Source organism: Ambystoma mexicanum, chromosome 3q (assembly GCF_040938575.1).
Source record: "Ambystoma mexicanum isolate Mex_15411 chromosome 3q, UKY_AmexF1_1, whole genome shotgun sequence".
Lineage (NCBI taxonomy): Eukaryota > Metazoa > Chordata > Amphibia > Caudata > Ambystomatidae > Ambystoma > Ambystoma mexicanum.
Genome location: NC_090926.1, coordinates 868,104,704 through 868,126,588, shown reverse-complemented (window position 1 = coordinate 868,126,588; position 21,885 = coordinate 868,104,704). Strand labels below are relative to the sequence as shown.

At 48.4% G+C, this 21,885-nt stretch overlaps 1 protein-coding gene across 1 annotated transcript in view; it reads right to left on the bottom strand.

Moving 5' to 3' along the window:
- ATAD5 (ATPase family AAA domain containing 5) overlaps positions 1 to 21,885 on the bottom strand; it is a 648,582-nt gene that overhangs the window by 102,616 nt on the left and 524,081 nt on the right. The window contains exon 21 of the mRNA XM_069654960.1: positions 14,264 to 15,108. Coding sequence (XP_069511061.1) covers positions 14,264 to 15,108 — 845 coding nt within the window. The remainder of the gene's footprint in view (positions 1 to 14,263; positions 15,109 to 21,885) is intronic.

The window sequence follows — 21,885 nt, the reverse complement described above, 5'->3', positions numbered from 1 at the left end:
GCAGGTGTGCTGCCGCTACTGCCAGTACCTTTGTAAACACCCTCAGTGCTGAGGCAATGCCGAAAGGGAGTACCTTGAACTGATAGTGCTTGTCCTCCATCATGAACCTTAGGTATTTTCTCTGCGCATGCATCTTTCATGTCCAGTGTTGCCATGTAATTCCCGTTTCAACAGCGGGATTACTTCCTGTAAAGTGACCATACAAAACCTTTGAGGTTTGACAAACTTGTTCGCTGGGCGCAAGTCTGGCGCATGGTGAGATCCTTTTTGGGTACAAAGTACACTGTATAAATACACTTGTTTACCTGTAGAATGGGGACAGCTTCTATGGCATCCTTTCATAGAAGGGTCTGCACCTCTTGCAGTAGGATTTGCCGGTGGTCCGGCGTCTTGATATTGGCGGTCTGAATTGGGGTCGTCGAGCAAATTCTATACAGTACCCGTGGGCGACCGTCTTCAGTACCCACTGGTCTGTTATCCCCTCCCATGCGGTAAGGAAAGATGTTATACGCCCCCTGACCGGGGTTGCATGGGAGGGGACCTGGATCCGCAGGTCATTTCTGACCAGAGGCTGGGGCGCCTCTGGGGTTGGAACCCCGTCCTCTACCTTTCCCACACCGCTGTCCTCTGGGTGGGTAAGTGGCGGAGGTATTAGACCCTTGTTCCCAATTCCAGTTTCCTGCATTATACTGGGTCTGTGAAAAACTAGATTGCCCACGAAAGGACTGGTGGGAGCTGCTTCCTCTCAGAGTAGAGGGTTTCTGGGTAATCTGTTGAAGGGACTTAAGTGTTTCATGCTCTTTCGTGGCTGTTTTAAGAGCGTCGTCCACTGCCTTGCCAAACAGGTTGGTCTCCTCAACAGGTTTGTTAATCAGTGCTGCTTGGATCTCTGGCTTGAAACCGGAGTTCCTCAGCCATGCAGGTCTCTTGAGCAAGGTACCTTGTGCCAGGGTTCTCCCTGCTGCCTTGGCAGCGTCCAGAGTGTTTTTGAGCACATTCTGGTTCACCTGCTTGCCTTCAAAACGATGGCGAGCAACTTGGTCCTTGTAGGTTCCGACACTTCCCGAAGTCGTCCTTGTAGAAAGGTCCACTGGACATCCGCGTAGATGGCCAATAGCATGGTGTTATTGGCTATATGGTTGGTAAATGCAGCAGCTGTTATTCTTTTCCTCAGTGCATAAAGTCTGACTTATCAGGTGGTGCCTCTCCTGTAGACAGGGGCACACCAGCCCGTTTCCTAGTGGTGGTAACCACTAACGAATTCGGAATGGCATGACCCTTGATATAGGCAGGGTTGGTCGGAGAAGGCCAAAACAGCTTCTCTACCCTAGGGTTCACCACCCTGGTCTCGGCTGACGTCAACGAACAAAGCGCCAACCTCTTCTTGATTGAGTTTAACAAGGGGATGGTCTGGCTGGCCAGAGGTTTTTCTTCGAGTAGATCCTCCACAAAATCAGAATCTGGTAAGATGATCTGAAAATGGTCAACGCCATCTGGTCGTCGTACACTGGGGAGGCTTGCAGAGCCGGAGTGGAGGGGGGTGCGGGGGGGTCAGGGAGGGGGGAAGTGTATCTAAGCACAAGATATCGGGGTCCTGGGTGGGAGTAGGGAACGTCCAGGGTTCAGCATCAACCGGACGGCTGTCCTCCCAATTGTCCATAAAACTTGTCTGATCATCCCCATTGTAGTGTTCCAGAAAGGTGCAATCTTCATCCTGATCAGTGTCCATAACATCCTCATCTGTAAGGACACAAGTAAACTCTCAGGTGGATCATCCAAGGTCCTTTGAAACTTAGATACAGGAGTAGAAGGAAAGTCTTTGAGGTCTCTTGGGAGCAAGGGCCTCAGAATAAGGCATTTTTCTAATCTGTCCATATATCCCACAAATTTCTCCCTAGTCCAGGAGGATGAACCAGAAGGATCCAGGGGAGGAAAGGGTTTATCTTCCCTGTGGCGTCGAGAATTTTCCCCTAATGAGTCCGACAAAGGCACAGGACTCAACGTAGTCCTGACAGGGTTTGGGGCGCTGTGGCGTGTCCTTCGCCACGTCTCTCAGCTGTTTTGTGCTTCGCCACCTCCTTTGACCGCTCCTTCAGTCTAACTGTCGAAGTAATCCTTGCGATGCTTTCGGCAATGGTAGGAGAATCTGGGCAGTCTACCAGCTGAACCGGAAGCTGAGCAGTGGATTTCGCTGCCACCTGGACAACCAGAGGCTGAGCGGTGGATTTCGACGCCACCGGATGAACCGGGGGTTGATCCAGGGGCAGAGCGGTGGATTTCGCCACCACCTGGGCCTTAAGCGGCGCCTGTGCATCCTCCTGGAGTGCCTCGGCCTCCAGGTGTCTTTCAGTGTTAGCACCCTTTACTTTGGAATGCCCAGTCGCAGGCCGCGACTGTCGTTGTGGGGAAGGCTGCCGATCATGTCGGAGGATCCAGTCAAAGATTTTGACGGTTCCGTTGGCAGTTTGGTACGCTTCGACATAGCTGCTGAAGCAGAACCTTGGGTTATGTGTTCGGTGTTACGATCGTGTGCGCCCCTGTTGCTGGGTGTTTTCCCCGTAGCGTGACTCATGTCAGGCCTGGTGGGGACAGGCGTCGTGGACCGAGAGCAGTCCACAGTTAGGTCAATGCTTTGCGAAACAGAGGCCTGGTCATCGCTAGTTCCCCCGTCACTTTCGGCGGTTGCAACAGCGGGGGAAGCACATTCAGCCTGCGACATGCCGTAGGCCGCCCACTGCTTTAAGCAGCGCTCCTTAAGCGTCTTAGGACACAGGAGTCTACAGGCTGTGCAACTCGCTTCTTTGTGGTTGAGGGGCAGACAATTATTGCACGGAGCGTGCTCGTCCTTGCAAGGATATTTGGCCCTGCACGAGGGACAAAATCTAAATGGTGTTTTTTCCATAGTGAAAGACAATTAAACCAATGACAAAACGCAGGGAGCAGAGAGGGTGAAAAAGGAAAGGCATACTTTTAAAGGATATGTCCACCCCGACCCCCCTACCCTACTGTGTAGGCCGGCCAGAAGACCGGCCACATGGACGGCAGCGCAGCAGGGATCAACAAGCGGCGAAAGTCCACAGCAGTCTTCAGCGTTGTTTCACAGGATTCAAAAGTCAGTGACTTAACGGGAATATCGACAAAGTCGATAATGATAAGACTATCTCGGTGTAAGAGCTCTGCATTAGGGCGACAAGTAATCTGAACGGAAAAAAAACTGAGGGACCTAAGCGCATATGGTATTTTAGGTACACTACATGTCACGTTAGGGATAGTGTTACAGACAAGCCTATGCCGATCCTCAAAAGACAAGATGCAATACTCGCAGTTACTACTGGATGTCGGACCATATGCACAGCATGTGATTCCAAGCAGATTAACAAGCATCAGAAATCATCTTTGGCAACCCCACTTGGGGCAAATGCCTCATGAGTATTCCCCAGATAATGTACCCCCTGCAATATCAGGATTTTGAGCTGATTTCTAGTGATTTAGGCCAGTACCTTCCTTGCCTTGATCAGGCTATTCACCTCCCACCCCCAGTTCAGCTCCCTTCAGCAGACATTGGCAGAAAAGAATAAATGTACAGTTCACGTGTGATTCGAGGCCGGTCGCCCAGGAGTGCCTCAATGCACTGCATAGTGTCCCCAAGAGTCTTAAAGAAATGTGCCCTCCCTCCATGCAGTATATGCAGCTTGGATTTGAAAAGGATGGAATATTCTATATGCTGCTTCTGTAGAAGCCGCTTGACCGGGACACATGATCTTCTGGCTGCCTGGACCGCTGTAGAAAAGTCCAGATAGATATGAATTGTACTAGAGTCAACGTGTAAGGAGCCCCGATCAATGAATATGCACAATATATGGTCTCTAGCTCGATAGTTGAACTGTGCTGAAAAGAGGACATCCCAAAACAGGGACTTCAAAAGATCTTCACGAGGCCATGAGTGGGTTTGCTGTCTGCCCAGGCAGACTGCAGCCAAATCCAGCAGCAATTCTCCAGCGCTCCCCGACAGGGTTTCAAATGGAGCCAGCTCAGTACAGCAGCCGCCAATCTCTCCGGGAGTTGATGTGGACCTGCCCGATTGAATGAGCAAGCTACAGCTGCACTAGCCAGTGATATCACAGGCTGGAAACTGGATGAATTCAACTCAGGAGGTCATCAGGTTGGAAGCTCCGTATAGGCGGCCATATTTCTCGCTGCTCAGCAGCGCCCCCAGATCCAATTACTTTCTAATAAAACAAATATGGGTGGTTAAAACAGTTGCTCATTGGCTGGAAACTAACATTTTACAGCTTAAGCAGTGCTAAGAGGTTTATTTGAGTTATTTTTATGAAATGAAGCAGTCTTCTCTGAATCCGCTCATCTGTCAAGTTGTGGAGACTTGAGAATTATTTATTGGTGAGCTAAAAATACCAGGCCATTCTTAAGTGGCCAAATTGACTGATGATGCAAAGATATCCTTTAAAATGCAATTTGCTGCTCTAGAAACACCCTCCTGCCTTGCTGTGGCTAGTTCACACACTGCTCTTCTGCTCCTCTACAGTAATGACAAGACCTACAGATTAACCAGACAAATGCTCATCCTTTCCGACTGACCGTTACTAGCAAGTCAGATTGAGCTCTTTCGTGTCCATCGGTGGGATGTGGGCTCCCTCAGTGTTCCTCCCTCTCCCCACTGTTTAATGTGCACATTTGTCCACTTTAACACTTTTTCCCCCAATTTGGTTTACAGTATAATTCGTATGCTGATGCTCATGTTCGGTTAAAATACTTCGCAGAAGCATCAGCCTGTGTTTTATCATGTGCAGAGAAAATTAAAATTTGGATGGAGAACAAGCTACAGCTGAAACAGTCTAAAACGGAAATTATTGCGTTTGGTTCCAAGAATCGGTTGGAAAAGTTTACATCTGTTTCTTGTCCCTCCCTCTTTGGTGTTCCTACAGCACTCATAGAAGGTAAGAATCTTGGCTGCATTTGGCAGTCAAATATGAACTGCAATTTACAGGCAAATCAAACTACTATTGCCAACTTAAACTGCTGAAACCTTTAATGCCACTTATGGATAACTAGCTCGGGTAACCAGCGTTGTCCGTGTCCTGATCGAATGGTGTCTCATGTGCCCTGGAGGATGTAGCTCTTGTTGGCAAGTTTTGCTTCAGTTTGCTCTGGCATCTCATTTGCCCTGGAGAAAGTTGCTCTTGTCCTCTGGTCGGCAAGTCGTGCTGCTGTTTTTTGTTGTGTTTCAGAAGCTCTTGATATTGATTTTTGCTTTGCATCAGGTGGAGCTTTTACAAGTGATTTTTGTTTTTTGTGCTGCATGTTTCAGTCACCGTTGAGAAAATGTCCAAGAAAGATTGATTGTGCTCTCTTCTCGTGAATGAACTTAAGTAAACTGTAACCTTCCCATTTACCATATTTGGAGTGGCATGAAATAACAATTCTTTTTGATTCCCTTTAAAACTGCTTTAATAAACAGTTTTGAATTGTATACAGTAGTAATACATTTTAAAGTAATAACCAACATAACGAACATTTTGCTTCAGACACTTTTCCAAATTTTGCCTCCTAGTACCTACTGCAGTGAATCAGGGTGAGCATCAGTAAATGAGTGTCTACGGAGTAGATGTTCTGCATCCAAACAGACTAAATTCTTGCACAAGACAAATGAGGAATCCATGCAAAATTTGGTAGCAGTGGGTTCAACAGTGTGGATTTGTATAGCCGGACAAACACATACATAGATACATTCAGCTTTATAAATAAAGATTATCATTGCTCAGTGGTTGGAGCACTCAAATTCGAGGCTTGGTTAATGTAATGACCTTCTGGTGGGAATCCCAAAATATCAACTGCCGACAAGCCCCGAACACAAAAACTACACCATCTAGTGATAGGGGCAATGGGTCACTTAACTAACCTATGTCCATTTGGGACCTATAAGGAACAAGTTACTTACCTGTAACAGTTGTTCTCCAGCATGGGTCTGGCATGGATTCACATGCTCATGAATATTCCCCGTCGTCAGGCTGGGAATCCTCGGTAAAGAAAAACAGTATCAGTTTAGTTTCTGATCCGTCTTTCGTAGTAGTAACCAATCACTGATCTCTGCGTCATACTGACCACAGCTAATGACTGCCCTCTACTTAAGCCCCGCCTCTGGCAGCCATCTTCAGATTTGGTAGCACGTGAACTGGCAGTATGACCAAGTGAAGAGCCGCAGAGTGGTAGGCGGGAGGGTTCGCATGTGAATCCATGCCAGACCCATGCTGGAGAACAACAGTTACAGGTAAGTAACTTGTTCCTTCTCCAGCATGGGGTCTGGCATGGATTCACATGCTCATGAATAAAGAATACATAGCAGTACACACATGCACAACCACAGGAGGTGGCAAAGACTCAACATTAAGCATTACATCAAACTCAACATTAAGCAATTCTTACCTCCTCACCAGGCTCACCTTAGGCGAATAGATTGCGCAGCACTGCTTGGCCGACCCTGGACTCCTCCCTGGAATCCCGACCGACGCAGTAGAATTTCGTGAAGGTGTGCGTCGACCTCCACGTAGCAGCCCTGCAGATGTCCAGCAAGGGCACACCAGATAGGAACGCCGTGGTAGCTGCGATCGCTCTGGTGGAATGGGCTCTCGGACGGCCAGGCAGCGGTCGGTTTGCCAACCGATGACAGTACATGATACAGCCGGAGAGCCATCTGGAAATGGAGGCCTTTGAGAGAGCCTTCCCCTGATTGACAGGTCCAAAGTTCACAAAAAGTTGTGACGTCTTCCGAAAACACTTTGTGCGGTCCACGTAGAACTTCAGCGCTCTAGCCACATCCAGCGAGTGCAAAGTCCTTTCGGCCGGCGACGAAGGCGACAGGAAGAAAACAGGCAACACCAAGGGTTCGTTGAGGTGGAAGTCCGACGGTACCTTGGGTATGAAGGAGGGGTGTGTCCTGAGCACTACCCTCGTGTCGTGAAAAGTCAAGTACGAGGGCTTGCAGGAAAGGGCCTGGATCTCTCCCACTCTTCGTGCGGAGGTGATGGCCACAAGAAACGCCGTTTTCCACGACAAGAACTTCAACGGAGCCGAGTGCAGAGGCTCGAACGGAGGTCCCATGAGCTTGGTCAGCACCACGTTGAGCTCCCACGCCGGGGCCGGAGCCTTCACCGGCGGGAACGATCTGAACAGTCCCTTCATGAATTCTTTCACCAGACGATGAGACCACAAAGACGCCCCGTGGTTCTGGTGTATCGGGAGATCACAGAAAGATGAATCTTGATGGACGCGTGCGCCAGTCCAGCCTTGGCCAGCGTCAGAAGGTACGGCAGTACCTGGGGAGCCGTAATCCGTAGAGGGTTAATCTTCTGTGTGTGGCACCAGAAAGAGAACCTCTTCCATTTGTGTCCATAGCATTTAAGAGTTGAGGACGCCCTGGCCTTTGCAAGAACCTCTCTGGAGAGAAGATCCGCGTCCACTGGCAGCTTGATTGACAGGGACGTTGACAAGTCCAGAAGGTCCGGGAACCATATCTGCCTCGGCCACGCAGGTGCGACGAGGATCATCCTGCACCGTGACCTCTTGAGCTGGTTGATGAGCCGGATCAGCAATGGCAATGGAGGGAACGCGTACAGAAACAGGCCCTCCCAGGGGAACGAGAAAGCATCGCCCATGCTCCTCGCCTGGGGAAACCTGCTGGCGAACCTCCGGCACTTGGTGTTCGTCGCCGTCGCGAACAGATCGATCTGGGGTGTGCCCCACCGTCGGAAGAGGCGGTCCACTAGATCCTGTCGTAGTTCCCACTCGTGGCACGAGCGCAGCTCTCTGCTGAGCGAGTCGGCGACAGTGTTTTTTATCCCTGCCAGATGGAACAGCACCAGAAACATCCCTTGGGCGACGGCCCAATGCCACAGATCCTGCGCCTCCTTGGACAGGGCTGGGGACCTGGTTCCGCCCTGCTTCCTGATGTAGAACATGGTGCTGGTGTTGTCGGTGAAGATCCTCACCAACTTGCCCTTGAGGGACGGAAGAAAGGACCTGAGGGCCCAAAACACTGCACGGAGCTCCAGGACGTTGCTATGGAGGGACTTCTCCGTCGGAAGCCAAAGGCCTCTCGCGTGCAGATTTTCAGTGTGCGCTCCCCACCCTTCCAGGGAGGCATCCGTGGTCACTGTCTCCTGGTGGCCGGGGGTCTGGAAGTCCATGCCAGCCGTCAGATGCGCGCGGGTGCCCCACCACCGGATCGCTCGTCGGAAACTCTCGTCGAGTGTGATCCTCTCCTCGAAGCTGGCCGTCGTCTGGATCCAGCGCGCATCCAGGAACTCCTGCAACGGGCGCATCCGGAGCCTGCACAGGCGGATGAGGTAAATGCAAGAAGACATCATTCCGAGGAGGGACTTGATGGACCTCACCCTGGCCGCGTCCGCAACCAGCATCCGCTGCACCTTGGCCAAGATGGCCCTCGTCCTTTCCTCCGACGGAGAGGCCAGAAGCGACACTGTCGAGCTTCGCTCCCAGAACAGTGCGTCTTGCGTGGGCACCAGGTGGGACTTGGCATAGTTTATGGAGAATCCCAGGTCCGTGAGTAGTTGGACGGTCCTTGCCATGTGCTCCACGGCGAGCTCCTTCGTCTTTGCTCGGATGAGCCAGTTGTCCAGGTAGGGGTAGACGTGGATCCCCTCTCGGCGCAGCTCCGCCGCCACCGGTGCGAGGCACTTGGTGAACACCCTGGGTGCCGACCTCAATCCGAAGGGAAGGGCTCTGAACTAGTAGTGGCGCCCTTGGACCACGAACCCGAGAAACTTTCGGTGTCCCTTTAGGATGGGAATATGGAAGTAGGCATCCTCCAAATCCAACAACGACAGGAAATCGCCCTCCTCCAGTTGACCCAGGACGTGTTGGAGGGTGACCATCCGGAACTTCTGTGCCTTGATGAATTTGTTCAGTCGTCGTAGGTCCAGGATAGGGCGCCATCCTCCAGTCTTCTTCACGAGGAAGTATCTTGAGTAAACTCGGGAGCCCCGAAGCCTCTTGGGACGAGCTCGATGGCGCCCTTCTTGAGCATCGCCTTAACTCCAAGAGAAGTTGAGGGACGTGATGTTCTTTCCTGGCCACAGGGTGGACGCGCGGGCACCTCTTTAGAAACTCGAGCGCGTGACCCTGAGCTAGGGCGTCCAGCACCCAACGGTCGGTGGAGATGGACTCCCACACGCTGACGAAGCTCGCCAGCCGGCCTCCCACCGGGGTGCTTCGGTGGGGGCCCGACCCCACGGCCGGTTCAGTCCTGCTTCAACAAGGCTTTGCCGCCTTGTCCTTGGCGACAGCGGGGTCCCCCTGACTTGCCTCGTCCCCTGTAAGCTTCCTGTGACGACGAACGGGCCGCTTGACGGTAGGTGGAAAATCCGCCGCTGGAACCTTTGGAGGCACCCTGTTTGCCTCCGCCGCTCCGAAAGGGCGGCCGCCGTTGCTGGAGAACCCCAAGAGCCCGGGCCGTCTCCGTGTCCGCCCTGATGGCTTGAAGGGAACCGTCCACTGTTTTCCGGAACAGGTTGTTTCTGTCGAACGGCATGTCCAAGACTCTGGTCTGCACGACCTGACGGAAGTCAGTAGCCTTGAGCCATCCACGCTGCCTAAGGCACACGCCGTTGCCCAACTGGCGAAATCCAGTGTCAGCGATGTCCGTCGCAATCGTAATGGCGTGGTCCGACGCCACCCCTCCTTCCTGCAAGATCTCTAGGGCTACCGCCCTCTTGTCTGGTAGGAAGTCCAGCAGGGGGGGCCAGTTTGTAGCACAACTCCCTGTCGTAGCGGGCTACGATAGCCAAGGCGTTGGCCGCCTTAATCGTCGTTGCTGCCGATGAGATATGACTTCCTTTCCCCTGTTCGCCCCCGACGACATTTCTAGACAAGTGCGATCTATGAAAGTGTCGTCAAAACAGGGTCTTCCCTGTTCTTACAGAACCATCAAGGACCACATTGACACCCTTGCTCCAGTTTTGGCCGATTTCGGAAATCACTCATTTGTCACTGGAACCTCCAACCCCCCCTCCGAAGCACTCCCTTGTGCACCACCTCTTAAATAAGCCCTCTGCCGATCCTTCCTCTCTGGTTATCTATCACCCGATCTTCACTCCTTTCCTGGGCAAGTTCTTGGAAAAGCTTGCCATCTCCCAGCTTAACTTAATACTGAACCTGTTGGTTGTCGTCCTTTCTCTTTCTCTCTTTCTCTCTCTCTCTCTTTCTCTCTCTTTCTCTTTCTCTCTCTTTCTTTCTCTTTCTCTTTCTTTCTCTTTCTTTCTCTCTCTTTCTCTCTCTCTCTTTCTCTTTCTCTCTCTTTCTCTTTCTCTCTCTCTCTCTCTCTCCCCCCCCCCTCTCCTCTCCTCTTCCCCCCCCCCCTCCCTCCCCTCCTCTCCCCCCCCCCCCCCGGGGCCTAACCTCTCTCCCTGGATGTTCAACCAATACCTGGCAACTCTTGCCCACTGCATCGCTGCTCTCTGCTCCAACTTTGTGTTATGCGGATGACACCCTGCTCTCTTGCAGGCTCCCCTCGGCCGCCTCTACTCCTCTCATTCCCATCTGTATGTCTGCAATCCAGGAGTGGTGGTCCACCAATGATCTCTGCCTTAATGCCAGTAAGACTGAGATCCCCGTCATCGGAACACCAGCTCCCTCCTTTCTCTGGCCGCCCACTCTGGGTTCTTTTCCTGCTCTTACCTGTGAGGCTAAGAACGTTGGGGTCATCTTAGACTCCACCCTCTCCTCACATCTCCCAAATCAAACTCCTCAGAGGTATTCTTCCTTTGCTCACTTTCCACCAGAAGCTCACTGTCTCCAGAGTTCTGGTCCTCCTAACTGGACTACTGCACCAGCCTCTTTCTAAATCTTCTTGCCTCTACTCTCGGTCCTTTACAACTTTTCCAGAACAGGACTGCAAGACTTGTCCTTGGCCACAAGCCCAGGGATCATATCTCTCCAGCCCTGAAATCTCTTTATTGGCTCCCAGTGGTGTCAAGGATCAAGTTGAAGGCCCTCTGCATTGTGCACAAGGCTTTCTGCGGCCTGGGACCGCACTACACCATACTACCCCCTACCCAAGTATCTCCATCTCGGGCTCTCCTCTCATCCACCTCCAACTCTGAGGGTCATTCGCTTTTCCAAGCAGAGAGTTGGGGGCAGATCTGCCTTCGGTTGCGGCCTCCCTCTGGCAAAGCCTCCCTGCCTCTCTCAAACTTGAGCAGAACCATCTCCGGTTCTGGAGGCAACTCAAGACCTTCCTCTTCGCTTCCGCTTTCTCTCTGCCTCTCCCCAGCGGATGACCCGTCTGTTCCATGCACTAGTCACCTGGCCACCCTCTGAACTTGGGCCCAGGTCCCTGCCTGTCCAGATGCACCTTGCACTGCCTCGTGGCGTCCCAGCACTTGTGGACTGTATCTTTAACCCTACAGTCCCCTCTCCCTGCACTTAAGAGCCACTCATTGGCTGCACTTTTCATTAAATGCACCAAGCCACCCACCAGCAGCACTTTTTTGATTCCAATAACACGGAAGGAGGTAAAAGGGAAGAAAACCACGTAATAGACCACCCTCAAAAAGGTCAACAACCTTTAGTACTATACTTTGGGTCCAACAGGCATCTTGTTTATGTTCCACATCGGTAACCTTGGGTCAACAAAGTGATTGAAGAAAAGAAATCTGCCCTTTTATCATTAAATCAACAGGCAATTTCTAGAAAAATATATAAATTTAATTGATAAACACAAAGGTCAATCATAAAAATATATACAGGGACAATACATGCATTGAACAAAGCAGTACATCTGTACAGATTGTACTGGCATTAAGTAATTCGAAGAACAATATAATTTACTTATGTTCAAATTGACCTCCCATGTTCTTCAATTTCAACTAGGGGTGTCACGGTATTAGTTTTAGGACGGTACGATAAACTTCTTGCCAAATGACGGTATATCATGGTTATCGCGGTATAGCAGGTGGAGTTAACTAATCTTAACAAATATATTTTCTAAAAGGTCATAAATTGACAGATTTATCATCACAAACAAAACCCGGCACCCAGGGCCAGAATTGGGCTTTTCAACATACTTTCCACTGAAATGCCTTGCTACCACCAAACACAAACGCACGTGTGGAGGGGGGGGGCTGCTGCAACTGGCAAAGCAAACTGAATAGCTTTTCTTAAGTGGTCATTTAGGCTTTTTGCTCCCCCACTGGCTACTGGTGAAGATGGAACATGTTGCCATCTTGATAACCTGCATGCCACAGATCAATGGAGGCTGATGGGAGTATACACTTCTATATATACACACACTCACACACTCTCTCTCTCTCTCTCTTACTTTAGTTTACTTGCGGGCCAAAAGGTGTTCAGTAATCACGGACATGTTACCCTTTGGTATGGCAGCAGGGAATACCGACAGATGAGTGAATTTCGCAGTGTGACATGTATAAATTCAATGATAGAACCAGGGAAATCCCCCATTGCCATATGTTTAGAGAACATTCTCCATTATAAATATATAAACCCCAAAGCCCCCACCCCAAAGTAAACCCTTTTCCGTAATGGCACTGTATCTATTCTTCCTATTGCTAACATATTGATTTTGTGTCAGGCACGTGTGGTTTATGGAATGGCATTAAAAACTGCTCCAACTGAAAATACTTGGTAGACGGCACATCCAAACAGTGCAAGACCAAGACTGCGCAGCACTTGCTTACTGCAGCCTTTCCAAATCAGATTGAAAAGCACACTTAACGGTGTGAACGGTATAACGGTATAAACAATGTGACTGTTATTATTGTTCAATTAAGTGGTTCAGGGTATCTTTAACGGTATACCGTTATACCGTTACATCCCTAATTTCAACAGCAATAAAACAAGAAAGAGACATCAGTGCAACGCCATAGAAAAAACACTTTTTTGATTACCTGCACTTCACCACCACCCACCCCAACCCCTGCACTTCTTCCCTTAGCTGCGCTTGTGCGATCTAAATGACAAGGCCGGGTAAGATTGTCGTTTCGTCCTCCCTATTTTCCCCCTCCTTGTCTTGTCACGCCTAGAAACACTTGTGTACAGGCGCATCATAAATGCCATACACTATAGAAATTATGCATGTATATGAACCTACTTATAGCTTGCAGCACCAGTTTCACACTGTATACAGCGTGCATGTGCAGGTAAGATGAGCATTGAATTAGAAGGGGTCACCTAGTCAGGAAAGGACAGTGCCTTGTGTGGCTTTGTCAGCTGCTGGTCAGTGATATTTTGATGCCAAAACAGTTATTTGCCAATAAAACCCCTTTCCGACAAGAAAAGAGCCATTTGCCTGAATGTCACTTAACATTACAATTATTAATATTTATCACAGTCAGCTAAGTGGAATCATGTTGCAGTATTCCTCATTATAAATAAAATGTGAAGAACTTTACATTAAGAAAACACTAAACTTACAAAAGTACTGTCACTGAAACGTTCCCTTACATTGAGTTTTATAGTCTGCAAAAAAACTTTGATGCAGTCTATAAGGAAACTACTGGCACGGGTATCAGCATTTCCGATCAGTGTACAGGTGCAGAACTTTCTTTGAAATAATGCATAGAAATTGATATTTTTCCTTAGCAAACACATCGGTCCACAAAGAAAAGAGTCCAAAACAAAGCATGACGTATATTTTGTAAGATTGAACATGGTAGACACTGCTACCAAAACTATCAGCAATAGAAACGTATTCATACAAGAATTGCTGGTACAATCTTGCAAAATTGTAGTTGCTACTACCGATAATCGCAATGACATTTTCATCATGGCTTAAAGGCATATGAAAAATGCCGGAATCAAAAATTTGCTTGCAATTTGAACACAGATCTCTGCAGCACTTGAATTGTTGCACCAAAATTTATTGTAAAACTGAGTTATTAGAAAGTTAATTTATTCCTAGCAACAATTAAGAGGCTTCCAATTTGTAGCTGCTGACCATTACAGTAATTTTTCAATCCAACTATCTTTGAATGCAGTGAGCTTAGTAAACAGCCTTTGCTATTCTGTTCTCTGTGTGGTGGGTACATGACAACACTCCCAAATTAGGCATGGGGGACATTATCTAGTCATTTTCTGTTTGCATTCTGGGATGCTCAGCCTTGTATTTTCCGTTATAAGCACATAAAGTGTGAGAATAAAAGGAAAAATAGGGCTGGACAAGCATCCCCCAAATAGAATGCAATTTCAATAAATACCATTAAAAACTTACCTTGCATCCACCCCTGACTGACTGAAGGAGACTGCATCTCTGTGTTTAGGCAAGCGCAGCGTTAGTTCTTCCACTGGATCTTTTCCCAGCTTCCTGCACTTGTCCAAAGAAGATTCCATTTTATCAGAAATACTGGAATAACAGTTCCGAAAACTGAGCACTTCCACCATAGCTTTCAGCTCTCCACAGTTTTGTGTACTCCACCAATCTTTACTTTCAACTCTATGGCCATCACATAGACCATTTTTTATTCTGCCACCACTCCAATTATAATCCATATCTTTCAACTCTGTCTGTTCCTCAACATTAGTTAATAGACAGGAATCCAAAAAAGATATGTCGTCCACAAACTTCATCAGTGAATCTAGGCACTGGGATACAAGAATTGAACACTGTTGCTCTGCTGGGCTGAGAGTTTTTTTTAGGCATTCTTGATGAGGTTTTACAATTGCTGGCTTTAGTTGAACATTGGTTTCCAATTCAGAAAACGGAAGTTCCTGGTTGTGCAATGTCAGAAATTTAGAGTCGCACTCAAATAAGTCAGGGTCGTTAAAGAGTCCAAGCTTTTTTCTACACTTCATCCGCATAGACATTTTCACTGGGCTACCATCTTCAGAATAGTCATGTTTAATTGTGTCCTCTTTAAGTGCAGACTTGGGATCTAAAGCAGATGGATCAGCCTTTTCTCCTTCAGTTTCAGGTGCAACATTTGGTTCTGGGAGTATCTGAACAGGCAGTGGCAGAAGTAGTTCTAGGTTATTGAATATAAAATTAACATTCTTCATTTGGAAGTTCTGGAGCAGTAGCACCAACGTTGTCCACTCTTCCGCGTTGGTGATGTTGCACTGTGGGTTGAAATGTGAAATGGTAAGAGGACGTTACGCATTTGGCAGATCATAGCACTTGCATCATTTCATCACAATGCTGCCCAATCATAACCTCAACCAACTAGCATAAAGGAATTACATAATGAAACTGAAATGTGGTCGCTATACTGTACATTATTGGTTACTAATGTGCTTGATTTGCAACACCGGAGGTTCTTGAATGGCAGCATGCATAGATAGGTTTGGTAATTCCACGCCACCCAAACGTTTGCATGCAAACCCAGCTGACTAAATGGTACTTGCTTTACCCTTTATTACTACTGGACCACACAACTTTAAAATCCATTTACAATGTTTCCACCACCTTAGCAGCGATATCTGATGCATTCACTACAATGCTGTTGAACACATTTCTATATGTTGCTTCCAAGCCCCCTTCACCCTACTCCCAAGTCCATCCTTGCCACTTATGATTTTTTATGTGATTCATTTATTTAATGTGCAGGGCGTTGCAATGTTCTTTTAAATCACAAAATAATGTACAATAGATAAGAAATCACATTCGGCAGGATGAAGTGAGCTAATTACAATGGGGTGAGTTTCAGTGACATTCTGACCAGGTTGTGTTGGGGAGTAAATGGAACAGTGACCGGGACAATAGATGGGTGGACATACATAAAGGACAATCAGACATTTTTAAGGGCAGGTAGGTGGTATGGGCAGCTGTGTTAGGGATGCGACTGATGGAAGAAGTGGTAGAGTGGAGGCAGAGAAAGTGAGGGACAGGCAGTATAGAGGCGAGGGAAAAATGTTAGCTAGAAGGCAGATGAGAGGTAGGTTAATGGGGATAACAGACGCAGAGGTTGGCTTTTAGTTTGGTTTTGAACAAATCTGCAGACTGCTTCTCAGATGTCCAGGGAAAGAATTACATGCAAGTGGAGCAAGAAGAGAGTGGAAGCGAGAGGATGCACAGGGAGGGCAAGGTGTCACATGGGGAGTCGAGGAGGCAGAGCAGAAATTACGAGAAGGCTTAGAGGAAGTTAGATACGGTGGTGCCTTACTGTTAATAGATTTGTATACCAGGGGAAGAAATGCAAATCTGGCCTTGTTTTACATAGTCAGCCATCCCGCCTGGTGATGGTACAAAGAAGTAGGTGTGCAGTGATATAGTTCGAAGAAATGTAATAATCTTGTTGAGAAGACAGAAAGCATAGTTCGGGAGGCCAAAGAGGATGCTGGCACAATAGTCCAGTTTGCAGAAGACATGGGTGGTTAAGAGATGCTTGGCGAAGCTGAAAGGAAGGAGGTAGCTGATTTTACTAATATTTAGGAGGTTGAGGCGAGCTGCAGTTTGAGATTAAAGTAGAGCAGGTGTGAGAAGGGTCATAGATGACAGATTTCTAGCTGAAGAGTACGAGAGAGAGTCAATTGAGAACTGGATAGGCGGGGAAGAGATGAGGGATTTGGCAGGGAAGAATAGCACCTCGGTTTTGGTACAGTTGATCAAAGAGTGCAAAGCCATCCAATTAAATATTTAATGGCAGAGAGTGTGTTTAAAATGGAGATAGACAAGAGGAGTGTTCAGGAAAAAAGAAGATTATTTGGGTGTCTGTACGAGTACCCAATGGAGGAGATAAGTGCCCTATGAGCAGAGGTGTAGAGTGTAAAGAGGAGTGGACCAAGACTGAGCTTTGTGGAACACAAACAGAAAAGTGAGTTGAGAGGTGGTGTTGCTCCAGGAGGCAGAATTGGCGAGATGCCAGGTATGATTCAATCCAGGCAAGGGCTTGATCGCAAATTCCAAGAAGAGCGAGTATAAAGGAGATCAGAGTGATCGACATTTTTAAAGGCAGCAGACAGGTCAAGGAGAATTAGGATAGAGAATAGGTTTGAGTGCTTAGAAGAGTCAATGAAGTTGGTGACATTCATGAGAGCAGTTTCCGTGGAGTGACAGGAGCGGAAACCTGCTTGTAGGGAGGCAGGGTCCCCAAGGTTGTGGATGTCTATGAAATTAGTAAGACAGTTGAACACCACCATTTGGAACACTTTACAGTAGTGTGGAAGGAGACACAGAGCGAAAGGAATACATTATTACCTTTAACGGCTGTTCTCCAGCATTGGTATCTTTCATGGATTCACATGCTCATTGAATATTCCCAGTCAGGCTGGGAATACTCAGTAATATTAAAGCAGTTTACCTTTAAAGTTTGAAACTAAGGGGCACTTTAGTACCCCATTTGTGTCACTCGGTCATACTGCCCACAGCCAATTTAACAGGTCCCCTTAGCATTACCCCTGGTGGCCATCTTCAGATTTGGCAGCACACAATGTGGCAGTAAGTACCAAGAACGACCAAAGAGGGGTAAGGTGGGACGGTTGCATGTGAATCCATGAAAGATGACAATGCAGGATAACAGTTGTTACAGGTAAGTAACTTATTCCTTATCCATTATTGGATCTTGCATATATTCACATGCTCATTGAATACAATTACACAGCAGTACATCCCAAAATGTGCAGCGGTATTGCTCTACAGAAGCAATTAACTCACCTCTGGAACACTCCTCAAGCGAAGAATTTGCTAAGCAACCTGGTACTTCTACCTGGAATCCCCATAGACACAGCAGAACCTTGTGAAGGTATGGACAGACCTCCATGTGGCCACCCTGCAGATGTCGAGAAGGTGAACACCGGACAGAATGGCTGTAGTATAAGCCACGACTCTTGTGTAGTGAACTTTTGGACTGAAATGCACACCGGCCACCATCGACTTTGCCCTTACCTACTGGTCCCAAGGCAACAAACGGCTGTGATGACTTGTGGAACTCCCTTGTGTGAGCCATATAAAACCTGGACTTCTGCAACATCGGGAAAATGCAAGACTTGCTCCGCTGTTGACTAAGGGGAGCCAAAGAACACTGGCAGCATTAGTGGTTCGTTTAGGTGGAAGACAGAGGGAACCTTCAGCATGAAAGAAGGTTATGTTATGAGAACCACCTTGGACTGGTGAAAAGTAAAGTATGGAGGCTTGTAGGAGAACGCTTGCAGTTCACCTACTCGTCTGGCTTAAGTGATGGCCACTACAAAAGCAGTCTTCCAGTAGAGACATTTGAACAGTGCTCTGTGGAGAGGCTAGAACAGCGGGCCCCTTAGTTTCAAGAGGACTACATCAAGTTCCTAAACTGGCGCCGTGGCTCGAACGAAGGGAGGCGGGACTGGAGGAACACATGGAGCAAGCCCTTGAGGAATTCCTCTATTAGCCTCTACAACCAGAGCGAAGGTTGGCTTGTGGGGTGTGTGTAGCAGGAAACGGCTGCTAAATGCACTTTGATAGATGTGTTCCAAACCTGCTTTTGCTAAAGCGGTATGGAAAGATTTGAGAAGCTCGGATGTGCAACGGGTTTAGCTGCTGGAATTCACACCATGTAGTCAAACATTTCCAGTTGCTCTTATAGCAGGACAGCATGTATGGCTGGAGAAGCCAAGCCACCAAGCTGAGGGGCACTGGATCATGGTGTAGCAATGACCCGCTTGTCTATGGAGAGAAGGTCGGGGAGAGGAAGCAACTGTGCCATTGATAGGTGAAGTAGGTTGGCGTACCAAATCTAGCAAGTCCATGCTGTGTCTACCAGGATCATCTTGCAGTGGTTTAGTTTGAGTGCACTTCGAACTCTAAGCATTAGACGAAATTGAGAGAAAAACAGTAACAGTTGCTCCAATGTGAAAGAGAATGCATCCCCGAGGTTCCCTTTTGGGGGGAAATCGACTTGCAAACTGGGTCACTGTGGTTGTTGTTGTGGCATACAGGTTGATCCCCACACCCGCCCACTTAGAGAAGAGGCAGAGAACTGCTGAGCGAGTCCACAATAGTATTGTGGATCCCCAGTAATGGAAGGGAATGAGATACATGTTCTGCGCCAGTGCCCATTTCCATAGTGCTTGTGCTTCCAACAACAAAACAGAGCGGGCACCCCTTGTTGTGTATGAAAGGGAGACCCACACGTTTATGGATGGTGTAACTTGCCCTTTTATTGACCGTTTCTTAACAATGCATGTTAAGCTTCATGCATAACGACCCCCAGCCATCGAGGCTCTCTTCAACTGTTTTCCATGGAATCCAGAACTCCCCTTCCCACCAGGCTCCAAGTTCCACTCTGGCACTTAGCCTTGGAGCCTGGTAACTATGTACACAATGGCCTAGCAACTCTAAATCCATGGCTAACATGACCTGGTGGGTGGGGATGGATTACTATATACAGCTGTGTTGGTACTTGTAGAAGCACTCCCACACACCGTTACAGGCACCCCTGATTCCGGATATAAAACATGGTGGTGTTGACCGTGAAGATGCAAACCACCTTGTTCTGAAGTTGCGGATTGAAGGATTTCAGGGCCCAGAACATTTCACCGATGTGTAGGGATTTTTCTTTGGGTAGCCATAGCCCCCTCCCCCCTGTCGTGGAACTGTCCTGTGTGGGCTCCTCACCCTCAGAAGGCGAAAAGGGAGTGCCCTGTGTGAGATTCGATGACCAACACTGGAGAGCCTTGCGGAAAGATGGTGTAAGAAGTTTGTCCTCCCAGGACCCTGATATTTGCTGCCAACGGGTGTCGAGGAATTTCTGCAGTGGTCTCATATGGAGCCTGCAGTTCAGAATCAAGGGGATGCATGAGGACATCATTCATAGTAGGGACTTGAGGGTGTGGACTGATTCAATTGGCAAGCTTGACAGCCGCTGGACCTTTCGTAGTATCGTGTTCTCCTTCTCCTCCGAGGGGTGGCGAGACATGGGAGGGTGTTGAGGCGCAAGTCTAAGAATAGCAAGTTTTGAGCAGGCTATATCCAGGATTTCACAAAGTTGAGTGAGAACCCCAGAGATGCTAGACACCAGATGGTATCCTTGATGTTCTGTGTTGCTAGAGGCAGCGCGCACTAGCCAATCATCCAGTTGAGGGTAAACGTAAATGCCTGAGCGACTGAGGTATGCTGCCACTGGAGCTAGGCATTTTGTTAACACTTGTGACAGTGAGTTCTGTCCGAAGGGCAGTGCCTTGAATTGATTGTGCTTTCCCTGGACTACAAATCTGAGGAAATGCCTGTGCGGTCAATGGATGGGGCTATGGAAAAACATGCCCTCTAGGTCTAGAGAGGAGAGGAAGTCCCCTTCTTCCAGCTGCCCTATGATGTTTTGTAGTGTGACCATGCAAAATCTTTGAGTCTTGAGGAACTTGTGGAGACTGAGGTCGAATATAGGGCTCCATCCTTCCTACTTTCTCACCAGAAAGTATCTGGAGTACACTCCTGACCCTCGGAGGTGCATTGGGCCTTGGAGTGCCCTCGTCCTTAGGAGGGACCGTACCTCTTGCAGGAGCAAGGATTGGTGTTGCTTTTTGGGATGGGAGGAACATTTCCCCATGAATTCTAGGGTATGACCCTGGCAAATGATGTTTAGTATCCATTTGTCGGTGAGGTCCTCATTGCGTGACAAAGATGGTTGACCGCCCGATACACACCCCCTCGGTCCCCTGCCTCCTCCTTAGTGGGGTGCTGAAGTGGTGGGGTTGGATGCAAGCCCTGGCCAGGCCTGCTTTGGAGATGGAGCCCTGGAGGAAACTTTGCTGCAGCGCTGGTTTCCTCTGTACGACTGGGCCCTTCCCTTGTAACCTCTCCTAGGTGCCAGTGTGGGATGTTTGTGGCCGGTAGGAGGATTTATATTCCCATTAAGTCCTTGAGAATCTCACTTTACCAAAGCGAAAGGACTGGCAGCGTTCCTGTATAGTGCCTAGCGAGCAGGCTGCGTCAGTGCCGGTCTTGATAGCCGTTAGGGAGATTTCTCATTTGTATGCTTCATGCCCTCTCCTAGTGAGACCCCCCCGCCCCCGTCCCCCCAGCACTTTTTGCTAGACTTCTGGACCTTTGTCTTTATATCCTGAATGAGTGGGATCTGCCCTTCGGAAATCTGTTCTCTGCGTTTTACTTTTACTATGGAGTTTACTTTCCTCCATATCTCTTAAGGCATCTGTTTCAATTTTGCAGCACACAGCTCCTTATGGGGTGTGTGGCTGGGAACCCTTTCAGATTCTTTCTTTATCCTTACTTACTACTGTTCTTAAGGATAGAGGGATATTTTTTATCCCTCCTAAAACATAGGAGAGATTGGCACACACTATCTTGTGGAGTATCAAGGGGATACCTAGTATCCCCCTTCTCTATGCTGCTGAGACTTTGTAGTCACATAGACAACCCTCTAGATATGGCTGTTGGCAGTGGATGTGTTCTACCAACTATTGTGCCATTCGTTTTTACTGCAGACTATCCAGTCTCGGTTGGGCACAATAGGGTCACTTACGTTCCAAAATGGTGGCTCCTTTCTTTTTTCACCATTTCTAGTATGGTTGTTTTTGGTTAGCTCTTCTGCCACCATTCTGGGAGGGGTTGGGGGGAGGTCGGTGCGTGTTTTGCCTTTCGCGTGACCCCTTGGGTGTCCTGCCTAGGCTCCAGTAGGCAGGTTGACCACTGGAACTTGAAGTAACCGAAGACGATGACCAGTGACGCCTGCAGGCCCTTTGCAACACTGTGAAGAACTACAATCTGAGCTATCTCCCTAGGTGATGTGACTTTCCAGAGCTGCAAGAGAACGCTGACACAATTGTAGTGCATCGTCTTGCCAAGGCCGAATCCGTTTGAGTCTTTGCTGAGCCTCGGGTGAACATCAAGAGACACCAGAGTGCAGGACTCCAGGAATCGAAGAAGATTGACCAGGCAAATTGTGTACTTTGTTAGTGCTGCAGAAAAGG